General features: G+C 43.2%; 1 protein-coding gene across 2 annotated transcripts in view; it reads right to left on the reverse strand.

The window, feature by feature from the left end:
- MAML3 (mastermind like transcriptional coactivator 3) overlaps positions 1–15,716 on the reverse strand; it is a 156,970-nt gene that overhangs the window by 57,110 nt on the left and 84,144 nt on the right. For both annotated transcript variants that reach the window (XM_058025213.1, XM_058025212.1), the window contains exon 2: positions 5,496–6,977. In XM_058025213.1, coding sequence (XP_057881196.1) covers positions 5,496–6,977 — 1,482 coding nt within the window. The remainder of the gene's footprint in view (positions 1–5,495; positions 6,978–15,716) is intronic.

Raw genomic sequence — 15,716 nt, forward strand, 5'->3', positions numbered from 1 at the left:
CTACCTGTTTTGTTCTGTTTTAGCCATCTGTGATAAGGGCACACTGCAAATAATCTCGATCCAGTGAAGCTGTTCCATAGTCTGGAACGCTGCAATTCTGGTTGAGATGGATTAGCAGTCAGACTGCAGGTGTAGAGGCCAAATTCATCTCATGGATGGTGCTGCAACATTAGTGAGATTATAGCTGAGATTCCCCAGTTCTTCACCTGTCCCATGACTGGTTAAAAAACCATTTACTATGACAACAAATATTTCATACTATTTCCATCTGCCAGAGGTATACAGAAAGCCATGGTGTCTGCAGTAATTTCCTGTGAGCTGTGACAACACCAAAAAAAGGTCCTGTGCTATTAAAGGGGTAAGGAGGGGAAGCAGAGAGATAAAAGCTGGATGAGGGGAAATAGGAGGTAAACTTCAGCAGGGAACTTAGAGAGAAAGAAAAATGCCTTATGGAGTAGTGGGAGAGAGAAAAGAAGCAGACAAATAATATAGGACAGATTGAAACCAAAAAAACAACAAAAACAAAAAATCCCCCCAACCTGCTTGATTCAGAGGGAAATAAATACACACTGGAAAAATAATTCCCTGAAAAGTGCATGCTGGGCAGTCTTAGGAATCTTGCTTTCTCTAGGCAATACCATGTACAAAAATGATTTTAAAAGTCATATTCTTTTGAGGATGTTTACTCTTCAAGGAATGTCATGTCACAAAAGGAGGAGTCATCTCAGGACAGACCTTACACTCTCTCTAGGTAGACACTTTCAAATTTTTTTTTTCTGTTTTTCAAAGACACAGACTTTTCTCCAGTTTCTCCAAACAAAAGGCATTTTACATGTTTACCTGTTTCTCAAACCAGATTTTAACCAGAAGTGAGAGATCTGACAGAACAGATTCAACAGAAGGGCGCCGGCATGAGCCAAAGACAAAGCCTCTGGAGTGAGTAATCAGCTTTAACACTGCCCAAGTGTGAAACAGAAGCGAAAAGGAGACAGAGGAAACGCGACTTCGTGACAATGCTGCTAAAGTTGGGCTTGCTTTCTCATGAGGAAGAGCTGCTAACAAGCTCCCACCGGGTGTAAATGAGGACTAAGCCCCTATCTGGGAGATGTGCTGCCACAGAATGGGTGGCTTTGTCCCAGTGTGTAAGATATGCTTGCAGGCTAAGGCACACAAAATGTTCCTCTCACACATGAAAATGGGGCTGAGTGTGAGTGGGAGGACTCCCGAATGCAACAAGAGAACAAAGAACACAGGGAGCAGCAGATCTGTTCCCCTCCTTATTAACAAATTTGGCTGTGGCAGACAACACTGAGCTGGTGAGCATTAACATAGAGAGGGCAAGCTTCCCATTGCCCATGAGAAATGAAATCTTTGCTGAGAGAGCAGAAGCCACGTTCTTCAGCAAATTAGATGCATCAGCTGGGGTTTGGCAGAACCTCCTGAGCAAAGGACTCCAAATCTGCACTTAACCACTCACTTGGACAGTCTTTCAAGAGATCTTGAGTGTTCCTACTATGGACACTCACACGTTGCAATGTTAGGAAATCTTTCTGCAGGGAACACACATACCGATAACTTAATGCTTCTATGCGGCATAAGGCTTGACTATTTAGAAATGTTTTGGAAAGCATCAGAAATAGGACCCACATAGATAAAATGAGAGACAAAATAGGAAGTCAGAGGTGTGAGGTACACCTTGGTGGTGATGTGGAACATCCTAGCCATGCAGGGAGTACAGACTGACCATCAGAGAGCACTCCTTCACACAGACACAGGTCAGGTGCATGCTGAGCTCAGAGCAGCTGGAATGGGCTATGAGATTGGAAAGCTAAAACTGATGATGCTAACTTGCACTTTCAGGAAAAAAATGGCACAAAAAACCACCAGGAAAGGGTAGCACTCTATGTAAAAGTATGCTGCTACTGGCTATAGACTTTTCAAAACCACAGTGCTTCACAACTGCAGTTGTAATGAATAAAACTGAAGGAGAGTTGATTGGCACACATTGAATCATTAAACTATTGGATCTTACTAAATAACAGGACAAACTGCTCTTTATGTAGCAACCTAGATCATGTAGGAAGGAAAAGTGTAAGGAAAAGAAGTAAAATAGAGGACATTTAATATACATTTTGTGCAGTCACTAATACAAAATATCTGCTTCTAAAAATAACACAGGACATTTTCTTTACAGATGTGAATAATACACACTATAAGTCTTCATGAAACGTGACAAGGAGAAAATCACACAATGCTGTATTTTTATAAATCTTAAACAAATGGAGAAGTTTCTATGAATCAAAGAGTTACCACTACAACTGTGTTTTATAAAGTGGAAAAGACCAGTTGTTCTGACACATTCTCTAGCCAAGCAATGGAACAACTGGTTTCAGCTCTCTACCAGCAGTAACTTGGAGGATTTAGCAGTATTCACTTTGGCATGCAAAACCAGACTGAGCAGATGATGCATCTTGATTGCATAAGATTAAAACAAAGGGCAGATAATTAAATATGAAATATGCTTGCAGGATGGTGTCATTTCTCTCCTTCATTCGCATCTCTACAATTTTAAACAAAATAACTAGTGGTTTCATTAGGAAATAATTGCAGCATTCTCACAGTCCCATGCAGGCAAATAGCTGCAGTCTAGTTTTACTGTTCTTACGCCCACAGAGAATTCTGTTTTGTTTTGACCTCTCATTACTTTCCCTCGCACACTTGGCTCCAAACATCAAATTTTGCCTCAGCCATTCAACAGTTATTCCTTTGGGCTGTTTTTTTTTCTTACCATTATGCATTCATATAGAACAGCTGGAACTAAGAAAAAGCACAATTAATTATTCCTAAATTTCCTAAAGAAAACCTTTTTACTTTTCTTCAGTTTGAAATTACTTTTTGGTTTGAGGAACAAGAGAAAAATTGCCTCACATAAAACCTTGCATTGATCTCAAAAACTTAATGGAACATTTTAGCTTAAAAAACAGTGTAATTTTTGAGAAGGAGGTGGGTTCAGGTTTTCTCCCTTTTATTTCTAAAATAATATAAAAAGTCTAAACAAAGCAATTGTTGCATCTTGAGGGGGGAACTGATTTCTTTTATTATGATATGAGAACCACAAAGAAGAGAAGAGAAGAGAAGAGAAGAGAAGAGAAGAGAAGAGAAGAGAAGAGAAGAGAAGAGAAGAGAAGAGAAGAGAAGAGAAGAGAAGAGAATCTCTACCCCTCAAATACCAAGCAAATCTGTGCAAATCCACTTGCTCGATTAGCCTATGAGCCCCAGCCAAGTAAGAATGGAAGAACCACCCAGAAAAAACAAGAGCAAAAACGGGCAACACCTGCCACATGCTCACAAACTAACAAATGGTTTTGGGGCAGATCGGGGACATGGAGCAAGGTAGAGAGCAGGGAATTCTGAGTCTGACCAAGGGGAGAACAGTCAGGTATGAGGTAATATTGGTAGGAAAGAGTCTTGATAAGGTAGACGAGTCAGGATCCACCATGAGGTTTTTTGGATATCGATGAGTCAGAATCCGCCTATGGATTTAACACTCCGCTCCAGAAAAACATCCCCTCAAAATTACCTTCAGACCACCTCTGAAAAAATCCCTGACTCAAACAAACTATCCCTGACTATAACAAACTATGTATGGCTCTGCCCTAAGTTTCTTCTTTATAAGTCACAGAAATGACTTAATATCTGGACTTGTTTATGAAAGAATATCTAATTCTATCCAAATATCCAGTTTTTCCTACACTTATAAAAAAAAAAAAAAAGGAACTGAATGAGATTAGATAAATGAAACCTTGGCTATCCATTCATATTGTGGAATTGCAGAGAGATATTAACGTGAATTTCTCGACTTATGAAATGGAGGAGATGGCATTAACTCTTTCACACAGGCAGATCATCCTGTCAGCTCTTTGATGGGTCTTTGAGTTCAGCAGATTTAACAAAAGCAAAAGCAAGAAACAATAAAGCATTGGCAGCATGACCTAGCATCCTCTGCCTCTTAGTTACAAAATGACAAATCTGTAGCTACAATTACAGTCTGAATTCTAAGTCATTATTGCAATATTTCTCTAGATAAGCCTTTCCCAAAAGAAGAGGCTTTAGATCACCTATGTCTAATAAAATAGGCAAGCAGAATTAATATAAAAATACGAACCTTTGAGCTGTCACCATACATCCTGAACCAAAACCAGGAGGCAGATTAACATTTCTTTTTGTTTTGCAGTTAACTTTAAATAATATGTGATGTGGTCTGGCCTGGTAAAGATCCTACTTCTCCTTATTGGTTGATCCCCAAACTCCATAAGCTGAAGGAATAACAAAATTTGCTGTATTTCTACATGCCTTAGAGTGTGAGTCACAGCTAAACCATGCTCAGAATGAAGTATTCCCTGTAGGTGGTGTGGAAACAGCTAATTTGGTGAAAAGATGTTATGCTAAAATGATCAACCAACAATTCTATGAGTGTATTGTACACTATTGGTGTATATCAGACTTCTTGACCTGTTTTGGTGGCACATAACTTCTGCAAAGACATCACTTACTTTGAGAATTGATTATTAACTTTAATCCATTTTAAAACTCTCAATACAACATTTAGAAAATTTGTTCTTGAACCTTTCCATGGGCAGATCTTTACAGGGGCTGCACAGCAAGGGACACCCTGCTGACCCAGGAGGTGATAGGGCATTGATATAAGCAGTATTCCAACTGGTTATTAACTCATTACAAAGTATTCCCCAGGCTTGGCAACTGCTGCACCAGAGCTTAGCATGGAATACACACGAGACAGTGATGCCAGGGTTCTGAAGCCAACATGGCTTTGGCCTCTTGCTGAAAGACAAAATACTTGGGGTTGCTAATGACTGCTTGAAAGTCCCAGAATAAACCATCTCATCATCATGGCCCAAGCACCACTAAAAGCATTCTGTTGTTCTTACTTTTTCCAGTTAAAACCAAAAGCACTCAGAACCCAAAATGTTTTTCCTTTGCTCCCAGAGCCAAAATGACAAGAAGGCTGTTTAAAGGTAGCTTGATCTCTACCCCAAGAAGAAGGGACCAACTGCTCCATCTTTTTTTTACAATGCTAGCTACACTGTGGTGAACTAAGCCATGCAGTGGTTTGGGATCCACAACCACCAAGTCTTGCATTACAAAAAAAAGGAAATAAACCCTCCAAGGAAGAGTGACTTCTAACTCAAAATTTCCCAGAGTGGCCCCAAGCACTCATCAGAAGAGACACAGGGAGAGAACACTGAATTAACAACTGAAGCATAGTGCAACATAATTTCAGTTCTTAAAATAATCAGGCTGCAATACCACATGAAAAATCCAAGAAGCATCTGCAATGACATTCCATATTTTCCAGGAGAAAGAGGAGGCGAATGGAGGAGACTGCACAAAGAGGTGTCAGACTCTGTATTAGCAACACAAGAGGCCCACTGTACAAAGCCTTTGTATCTGGCTCTGGTTGTGCACTCACTTACCTGACCAAGGGCAGGGAGTGCTGCATATCCCACGGGCTGGTTTATCATTCCTTTCTGCTTCATGATGAGCACGCGTTTCTGCTCCTCGCTCAGGTGTGCCACCTGGGCTGGCACCTGTGCCTGCTGGACCTGCTGCTGCTGCTGGATGTAGGGCACCATGGTGTTCTTCCCGGGGTTTGCCATCGCCGGGGCCATCATCTGACCCAGCTCAGTGCTGAAATGGGTCAGAGGTTTGGTGTTGCCATAAGAAAGCAGATTGGGCTGCTTGCCCAAGGAGTTTGTGACCAAATTATTTGGCTGCTGACTGATCATGTTCATGTGATTTTGAGGGAGGTAGTTATTGATTGTGGTCTTCTGGGGGTTGTTTGCCATAGGAGGCACTACGGGGTTTTGGTTGTTAAAGGCTTGAGAATACATCATTGGGCTATTTGGTTTGTCTGCACTGAAGGGTGCTCCGTAGGGACTGGATGGAGGCCCCCCTGGTGACCAGCTTGAGGGCTGATTTGGGTGCTGCTGCTGCTGCTGCTTCTGCTGCATGAGCTTGGCCCTTTGCTGCTGCTGGGCTGCCATCTGCTTGAGCTGCTCGGCCGGGGACAGGTCAGCGCTGGGCCCAGGCCCCGAGCCCGCTGCGGCCGAGGCCGCGCTCATCAGGAAGCCATTCCCAGAGCGCCCCTGCGTCTGCCCGGGCGTGTGGGCCTGGCCGGGGGTCTGAGGGGACTGCACCACACAGTTTGCTGGAGAGCCAGCAGGGACCGGGGCCAGCGGCGCGCTGGATGCTGAGGCAACGCTGGAGCCTGAGGAGATGTTGGAAAATGGAGGACCGGAAGAAGATGGTCTGACCTGGGGAGATTCCAATGGGACATGAGCAAATGGAGAATGGGATGGATCACTTTTCACGCTTGCGCTCTCCTGAGTCTCTGTGGCAGGCCTGGGATATTCAGGCTCCTTCTTCTCTTCAAAGTCTTCATTGAACAAATCCTGTATATCATCTTCCGGGACGGTGTTCGCCAGCTCGTCTATGAGCTCCTGCCACTCCTGATCATTTAGGTTAATGTCTGAGAAGAGCTTGTTCTGATTGGAAAGAGACGTTTCAGAAGTGTCTATGCAGTTGGAGTCATCCAGGGGCTCTTGCTTTAGCTCCTTGTTGTGCAGGATGTTAAAACCATCATCCAGCTCGCTGCAGCCATTAACAGGGAGCTTTATCTCAGAAAGCCCACCATTTTCACCCAAGTCTTCCAGACCACTCCTGTGAGTTCCACTGTTCTGCAGGAGCACAGGAGCTTTCATGTCAAGCTGGTGAAGAGGAGAAACAGCAGGCAAAGGCAGATTAATGGGCAAGCTGTTGATTGCCTCAATGCCTGGCCCATCCTTGCGTGTCCGCTTGCTGGTTGGAGAAAAGCTCCCATCGCAAACTCCATTCTGCTGCTCTCCATTGAGAGGTGAACGTGCGCCTTCCAACTTCCTTTTGACTGTCTCTTGAAGCTTAAAGAAAACAAGAGGAAAGGAAAAAATTAACCATTTGCAGATGCAAAAGAAGTGCTCATGGGCACTGTGACAAGAGACTCCTCATCAAGTCAGTGACAATAAGTTACAAAACTGATTAGGAGGTTTCTCTGAGTTCATTCTTATGCCTTGATCACTTTGAAAACAGAGTCTAAAAACCCCCCAACAACCAAACACCTCTCACTGTCCCAAACCAAACCTTCCTTTGACTAGGAAAGCAGAACTGTAAAATATGTTTGTGCTTTCCAAGCTGAATCTCTGCTAGCTTCCAAGAAATTTAGGGAGCAAGTTGACTAATTTGACATTTTAGTGCCTAATACAGGGATAAGATTTAAACAGTGTGCCTAACACAGTGAGGAGTCTTAACATGGAATTTTAAAAAAGAGAAAAAAGGAATCACTAAAACTTACTAGTCACTCCAAATTTTTTTGTTGTTGTTGGAAGTTTCTAGAAGCTTCTTAAAAAATAACTGCAATACAATTGATTGACTACTTATATTGAAATGTGTTGTTGACAAAAAAAAATTGCATAGTTTCATTTGCTTAGCCCTATGTTCTTGGCTAACACATTGAGAATCACTTTTAAGGGAGAAAAAAAAATCCACCCTAGAAAACAGAAGGTGCTTTGCATAACTTTAACTCAATCAAATAATGAAAAAAAAAAAGGAATCAACTATGTGACTATGTGCTAAGAGCTAACATAAAACATAAATAGCTAACAGAAATAATGGCCAGGCAAGTCTACAGAAAAGCAAATAAATTGGAATATAGGAATTTTATAAAAAAATAGTGCATTAACATCAGTTTTGAATCTAGTTGTAGAAGCATAGCAAAGAACTGCAGCAAGCAGCAGTCCTCCCCACTCACACCCAAGCAGAGTCCTTTACTTATGTACCAGGCTAAAAAAAGCATCTCTCTTCACTAAGGCAAAAAACAATAGTGGGGAGGGGAGGAAGCAAAGAGGTCACAGCTCCAGCAAACGCCTTCAGGACACGCTTGCATCCTTGATACTAGAACAATAGAAGACAAAATACTGAAAGATTTTATCAGTTTTTAAAGTATTCTTACTGGTAGGAAAGTCCCAGATATGCAACTCCCACCCCTTCCCTAACCTAGAGGTCCTCAACCTTCTTTCTTCTCATAATCCAGATCCCATTTATTTCTCCCCTCCCAGAGGGCTGGTCCCCCTTTCATCCCATGCATAAGATGGGCAAGCAAACCCGTATCTTGCCCGGGTTCTGGGAAGGCTGTGCCCTTCTCTTGCCCCTCTTTCATCAAACTGTGCAGAGGGATGTGACCAGCACAGGCATTGCTGCAGCCACAGCTCAGCGTGCATGGGACACCAAGCTACTGCGAGGCTGCTCTTCTGCAGAGAGCCAGGCAGAAAAGCAATGCCATGAGTCTAAGCAGACCATCAACTCCTTGATTTTCACTGGAGCAGATCAGCTTTTTAATGTGGGAAAATAATTAAAATGTGACTAAGAGTCCCCAGTGGGTCACTGTTGGCGTAAGTGGCCGAGACTTTGCTGCCTGTTCCACCCTGCACAAAGCCAGTGTGTGCCAAGCCTCCTGCAGGCAGAAATTCCTCCCCTTTGTGCTTCTGTGGTGCCACACAGACCAGCTGCCCTGTAACCACAGCCTCTGCCCCATGGCTGGGCTCCCTCTCCAGTGTCTGGTCTCAAAACCCTGAATTTGGAGAGGTGTGGATGCTCATCTTGGAGATGAGAAGGTTCTGGGCAGACCTTTATAGCACCTTCCAGCACCCAGAGGGCCTACAAGAGAGCTGGAGAAGGACTTTTACAAGTGACAGGACAAGGGGAAATGGATTCAAACTGTCAGAGGGTGGATTTAGGTTAGATATTAGTAAGAAATTCTTCCCGGTGAGGATGGTGAGGTGTTGGCACAGGTTGGTCAGTTGATGTAATGGGTTAAAATAGCATATTTATGTAAATGTAAAAATAGTACATTTAAATACTGCCCTTAATGGGCCACTCCCACAATTTACAGCTGAAATCACCCATTTCAGCTCCTAAGCCATCACACTGCAAAGTCCTTATTGCCACAGCAGAAAAACTGCATTCCCCCAACAGCAAGTGACTCAAGAGTGAGCTCAATGGGAACGCTCAGGCAAAACCAGGATTTGAAGAAATGTTCAAAATGTGTCATGGCCCTTTACCCCAACTTCATATTGACCAGTGCTGGGATAAAGTAAGAACAGGACATGGTGGCAGGCTTCTCATCATGAAGTAAAGTTCTATAAGGAAAATATGGGGAAAAAAATTCCCTAATGACAAGGCAGGGACCAGTGAGAGTGATTATCTCCTGAGGAATACAAGTGAACTGACTCCATATGTTTTGCAAGTTTGAATGAATACTCTACAAAAATATTGGTGAGAGTGATATGCTTTTGCATGGTTTCACACTTCCAGGTTTTAAAACATTTACCATTTTATCCTGAATCTATCACCTTATTTGTATATGAATATACAAATTCAAAAGAATTTTCCAAAAGAATCAAAACTATCTAGTGGAAAATAACCAAATAATCAGCCCTAAAAATATCAGTTCCTAAAGTTTCATCATGTGCTGGAACTTGGATGTCCCCCTGTACAAATAGACAGTGACTTTAGCCCAGTATGTAAATATTCATAATCATGTTATTATGCATTACAACAAAAAGCAGCTTGACATGAAAACTATTTTCTATGAAATATGAAACATACAGAAGTTGTGCCTTTTTGTAAAAAGAAATGGAATTAAATCTATTCTAAGTTTGTTTATCCACATCGTTCTCCTTCAGAAGCTTTTGGATTTGGGGGGCTAACAGGCACTAATAGTTTTGTCTTCTTTGTTTGCTCACTGAAAAACTGTAGGTAGACAGAGACTTAACGTGAAAGGTTTGTTAGAAGGCAACATGCTGGGGAAGCCTCTTGATTCCAGCATTTTGGGGGAGTTGGGAGCCATGACAATAAATGTATCTCCTTTTTTTTGAGGTACAACACAGAAATCCTCTTATCAAATGATTTTAATGAAAGATTTCCTTTTCATATCTTGATTTAATTCCCAATCACCCTATGAACTCTTGAATGGTTTGGATATCCTACACTGAGCATATACTGGCAAACAGTTTACCACAGTCAGGATTCCGGAGTGTCTTAGACTAAAACCCCAGCACTTCCCCTTCCCTCTATAAACACAATCCCTGAAGTAAAATAGTACCTTTTAAAGTACCCTCCCTCTCCATGCACAGTTTGTGCATGTTTTATGGTGTGCATTGTGAAGATATTAGCAGGAGCTGAGAGATTTATGTCTCGGAACAGAAGATTGTTGACACATAGAATAAAAACAAAAGAAAAATATCAAAATCAAAGGAAAATATTGAAATAAAACAACCCCCTTTCAGCTTCATAAGCTTTTAGCTTTATTCACACAAAATACTTGGCTGATGAATCTTCATTTCACTGCTGTTTTCTACCCCAAAGCACAAGAGGGGGAAGCAGGACTATCGGTTCTTTATAAGCCATTGAAAAAACTCCGGTCGCAGACTGAGAAAAGGTCAGATTTTGGCAGGTTGACTTTTTAAATGGCTCTCGGTTGGAGGAGAGGCAGGGGCACAGAAACACAAACACACACCGAGCTGAAGGGTGGGATGCAGCCCATCCCGAAACCCTGGGCAGGGCCAGCAGATAAACAGGAGTGTGGGGAGGCTGTGGCAGGGCTTTCATCGGTGAGGAGAGGCTGCTCCCGAAACCCTGGGCAGCGCCGCTCGGACAGGCCGTGGCAGGGCCAGCAGATGCACGGCCGTGTGGGGAGGCTGTGGCAGGGCTTTCATCGGTGAGGAGAGGCTGCTGCGCTTCATCTCCCAGCAGCAATCCATTTCTCAAAAGGAACGAGACAGAGGTGCAGTTGTTATAGCAACAGCCGGGCCCATCCTCCACCAGGAGCTGCCTTGGTGGGCGGCTGCTCCAGCCCCAGCGCACGGCGGGGACTGAGGCTGTGGCACCAGAACATCCTTTCATTGCTCCTCAAAGAACAGCACAAAAACCAGGGCGAGGCGGGGAGCCGAGAGGATAAATTCTCTCCATGCCCTGTTCACAGGGTCTGACACAGGTCCACTGCTCCTCTGAGCCCCCAGAGCAGGAGGCTGATGTCACTTTGTCACTTTGGCAGGTGTTTTGTGTACCAGCTGCATGCAGCCACTGACTTTCCTCTGCCTAGGGCAACTCCAGCACCTTCAGTACAAGACAAGGGCAGCAATTCTGAAAGGTTGGGTGCACTTGGCTTCCCAGCTCTGCTGGAATGTGCCCTGCTCTGGAGTTATCTTTGCTCCCAGTGGGAAAGCAGAGAAACTAGCCAAAGCCCAAAGTTCATCTCACTCAGAGGATATGCATGGTTACAAAAAACAGGGCTTATTATCTTCTCCACATGCTCTTCTGAGACTCTTTCTGTTAAAAATTGATCTTTTCAGTTCTTCATGTTGAATCAGTCTGGCCCACCAGTCACCATGACCTTCAGTTCCTTTCCATGAAATGAATTAAAGTCTTGGGTCTTCCTCTAGGGTTTCTACTCTCCCTCCCAACAGTGTGACGGTGTTCACAGGGGTCTTAGGATGAGGGAAGAGATGAGGACCTGACTCCATGTTTCAGAAGGCTGATTTATTATTTTATTATATATATTACATTAAAGCTATACTAAAAGAATAGAAGAAAGGATTTCATCAGAAGGCTGGCTAAGAATAGAATAGCAAAGAATGATAACAAAGGTTTGTGGCTCGGCTCTCTGTCCAAGCCAGCTGACTGTGATTGGCCATTAATTACAAACATCCAACATGGGCCAATCACAGATGCACCTGTTGCATTCCACAGCAGCAGATAACCATTGCTTACATTTTGTTCCTGAGGCCTCTCAGCTTCTCAGGAGGAAAAATCCTAAGGAAAGGATTTTTCATAAAAGATGTCTGCAACACACCAGTGTGTCTGTTCCTGAGTTTGCCCCCTCTTTCTTCTCCCTTCTTCTCCTAGAGCTTCTATAGAAAGATCTTGGTACTTCTTACCTCCAACAGGGAGTAGTTACCATGAGCTCTGCCAAACACCCCCCCAGTTCAGCAGTCTCCAGCCTCCACCCTAAAGACTGAGCAAAGTTTCTTACTTAACTTCTTGTGCTGTGCTTAAATCCTATCAACAATTCAGGAAGTGTCCCAGGGGTGGCTATGAAGTGACACTAAGCAAGTGGATTTGACATGACAGCATCTAAGATCAGTAAGGAATAATCAGCATTGCCATTTGCATGCCAGAAATTCAGCTTCAACCTTTGAAAGGATTTTTTGCATGCACCTCCTTGCTGTATCACCTCTGACACTGCCATTCAAAAGCCAATGTTGCCTGAGGTACAGCCACATCTTGTCACCAGTGTTTTAAGCCCACCAGCTCCACAGCAGCTTCCCAATGACACTTGCAGTGTCCTGCAGAGATCTGTCTCATTTAATCCTGATTTGGCCCAATGGGGTAAACACTGGCAAAGCAGTGACCTCATTGCAGTGCCAGCACTGCTCCATTGGTGCAAGTCTCAGGAAGGTGTAAGAGCCTATAAGCTGAACTACTGAGCTGGCAGTACCTATTCCTGCCTCTCTCACCCAGCAGCTGAGATCTGCTCTCTCTGAAACTGTCCTTGCAGATGGCACAAGCTGCATTTTCAGGGTATGTTATGAGAATTTAGTCAGGCAGCCTCCAATTGACATGTCTGGGAGTTGTTCTGATAAGTTTTCACCCTTTCCAATCTGCTTTGTATCTGGACAGAAGAGAGGGTAATGATAAAAAGCAGACTCTGGAGATTATTAAAACTGTGCCTCTCAAATTACCACATATCAGGATTGAAAAGAAATGCAGGAGCCTCTTGTGTTTTAAACTAAGAAGAAGCAAAACAGCACACCTGGTGCTGTTGCACGTGCACCACAGCTACTCAGCAGCTCTTCAAACTGTGTATGTGACACTGGAATGGTTTCCTGGGAAAAATCTTGTCCCAGTCCATCCTTGCACGAGCACAAGTTGTAGCAGGCTAGTGAATATGTTGATGGCATCCTGGCTGCCTAGCAAAGGGGTATGTGGGACATGAAAGCATTCCTGTCCTCTGCAAAGGAGGAACAGCTCTGTGACACAGGCTCTGCTCTCCTTGTCATTAAGGCACCAGCAGCATGTGAGCTCTATTCCTGACTTCAGAACTGACAGACCAAAACCTTGTCTGACTGATGTAAGGGAAAAGCCCTTCCTATGCTTGGGGCAAGCAAATTATCTTCCAGCTGCTTGCAAAATACTGCCCTGGCACAATCTACATACATAATATATTACTGCAGACTATCCTCAGAGAAACTCTGAAGGAAGAGCCAGAAGAGATGGTGAAGGCATGACAGAAATCCCCTGATGGCACCACAGATTGCCATGGACTGTGAGTTCCTGCTGGATCTCTGTTACTACCGAAGCCTGTCTAGTGCATGATCTCTAGCAGACAGAGAGCAGTCGGACAGAAGGCTGAAAGCAGAAATGGCACAGTTGTCTTCCTGCACATTCACATCACTGGTGTTAACTCCCAACACACATCACCTCGTGGCAACAGAGCTACGTGTTCCATAGGTGCATGAGGCAGCACCTTCCAGTTCCTCAAATCAGTGTGGGCTAAGTCATTCCAGGCATTCTTCCACATGGCTAAGTTCAAGTTCATGCTTTCTGAAGCAAAGTGTTTCATACAACTGGAAAAGGAAGGAAATGAGAGCCACATGGTCTACACACTGTACCTGTTCAAGCCCACAGATTTTAGTCACCCTCTTGAGGTAACACCATAAATGAAGCTTCCACTTGAAAATAATTTAAATATCAAATTAACAGATTTCCACAACTAACACATTAAAAGAAAAATCTTGTGAATAAGTCATACTGTGCTGCAAACAAAATGGTAAATTTAGCCTCCTTTTTCCCATCTGTTCCCTGAACAGGCAGCTTGGCCGAGGACTTAGGTCAGCTGAAGATTTCCCTGCAAGGACAAATACCTTTAAAGGAGTGCAGGTTATCTAAGTACAGATTGAACAATTAATGATACAGTAAGAATTGCAAAGCAGACTCAAGCATGGGGGAATGAGAGGGAAATGAACGCTTTGCATGGTAATTAATTATAATATTTTTTCTACATTTTATTTTTTTGCATAGTAATGAGACATGTCTTTTGGGGAAAGGAAAAAAAAATCCAACATGGGACAGATGAGTTTGGAAATAAGTTTGTGCTAAGCTACTGACCATTAAAAAAAAACAAAATCAAATAACTGAAAATCCCAAAATAGAAAAGCTGTCAGAGACAGCTTTTTTCTTCAGTCAAACAATTCCCTGATCAGCACAGTCAGCTTGATCCATCTCTAGGAAAGGAGAGCAATGCAGGAACTGTTTGATGGTCTTGACTTTGCACATCTCTTTAAAAGAACACAGGCAGCAGCAGTTCTGAAAGGCTCCTGGACAAAACCCATGGCTCAGGGTGAACCCCATTAAGTTCACTAGGAATTAGGGGGGCATTGATAAGGCCGTTTCTTCTGCATCCGCATTTCTTCAGAGATAGACACTATGTCTGATGGAACAACTCCACTTTACATTCATTTTTTGATTTCAAACAAGTTATAGCCAGTACTGGGGGGGAAAAAAAAGCAGGGTCATTGAAGATCTGTGGAGACTCAAGGAAGCAAAGGACTGTATAGGATGCCCCAGACATGTTCTGAATTATTCTGAGCACAGTTTGGGAGCTATTTGCCATGGGCTGAAGGCCAGACAGCACTGCACAGCAGATTTGCCCTAAATATGGGCAAGTAAACCATACAAATTTAAATCCCAGATAAACAGTGAACAGTGTTACAACCATGATGGTCTAAGCAAAGTCTGTAGTGAGGGGAAACAAAAAAGTATTTTTAATTAGACACACAGGGAACCAAGCTTTGGGGTAAGCACCCACTTCCTCCTTCTTTAATGACAGTTATTATAACCTTAGTAACAACTGTAACAATGAACAAACATGCTAAAGAAATGGTATAAAATCACATAGACATTGAACATATAGGATTGTGTGCAAATCTGCTGTGTGATAATTTCACACAGCACAAAATGTTGTTTTTAAAGGAAATCACATGGGCAGCAGGTTGAGGTTTTTCCTAGGGCTATTTCCAAAACTCCTTTATTTTTTCTCCTCTCTTCTAAGCTTTACAAAACAGTCAAATGAAAATAAAAGCCTGGCAATTAGCATATTTGGGAATTACAGTAAGGGCCCAGCTTTAAAAGGCACAGCTGCCTGAGACTGACTTTTTTTCAATGCCAGGTGGATGATATGAGGCCAAGAACAACCTTGAATAGTGTGGGTCCTGATGGCTGCAGGATTTGCAGGGCCCCATGAGTTCATTGTATCTGGGGACACAAGTCATTACTGTTTTCTTTCCTTTTTTTTCCCCAAAACCCAAACTGATATTGCCAAACTCCAAATTCAGTCCTGCAAAATCATATTAGAAACATCCAACGCTGTAAACACAGAGGGTTTTCCTGACTCATCAGTGAAGCAGTGGCAGCCTTCTCCTCTCCCTGCGGATGAGAAAGGACTGCAGTGCCTGGAACTGAAGCAGGCATTTTTCCCGTTGAGTGTTCCCAACATCTCTCTACAGCAGCACAACCCACCAGACAAAGTTTTCTCTGTCTAGGGC

The sequence above is a fragment of the Melospiza georgiana genome, chromosome 5, assembly GCF_028018845.1.
Source record: "Melospiza georgiana isolate bMelGeo1 chromosome 5, bMelGeo1.pri, whole genome shotgun sequence".
Lineage (NCBI taxonomy): Eukaryota > Metazoa > Chordata > Aves > Passeriformes > Passerellidae > Melospiza > Melospiza georgiana.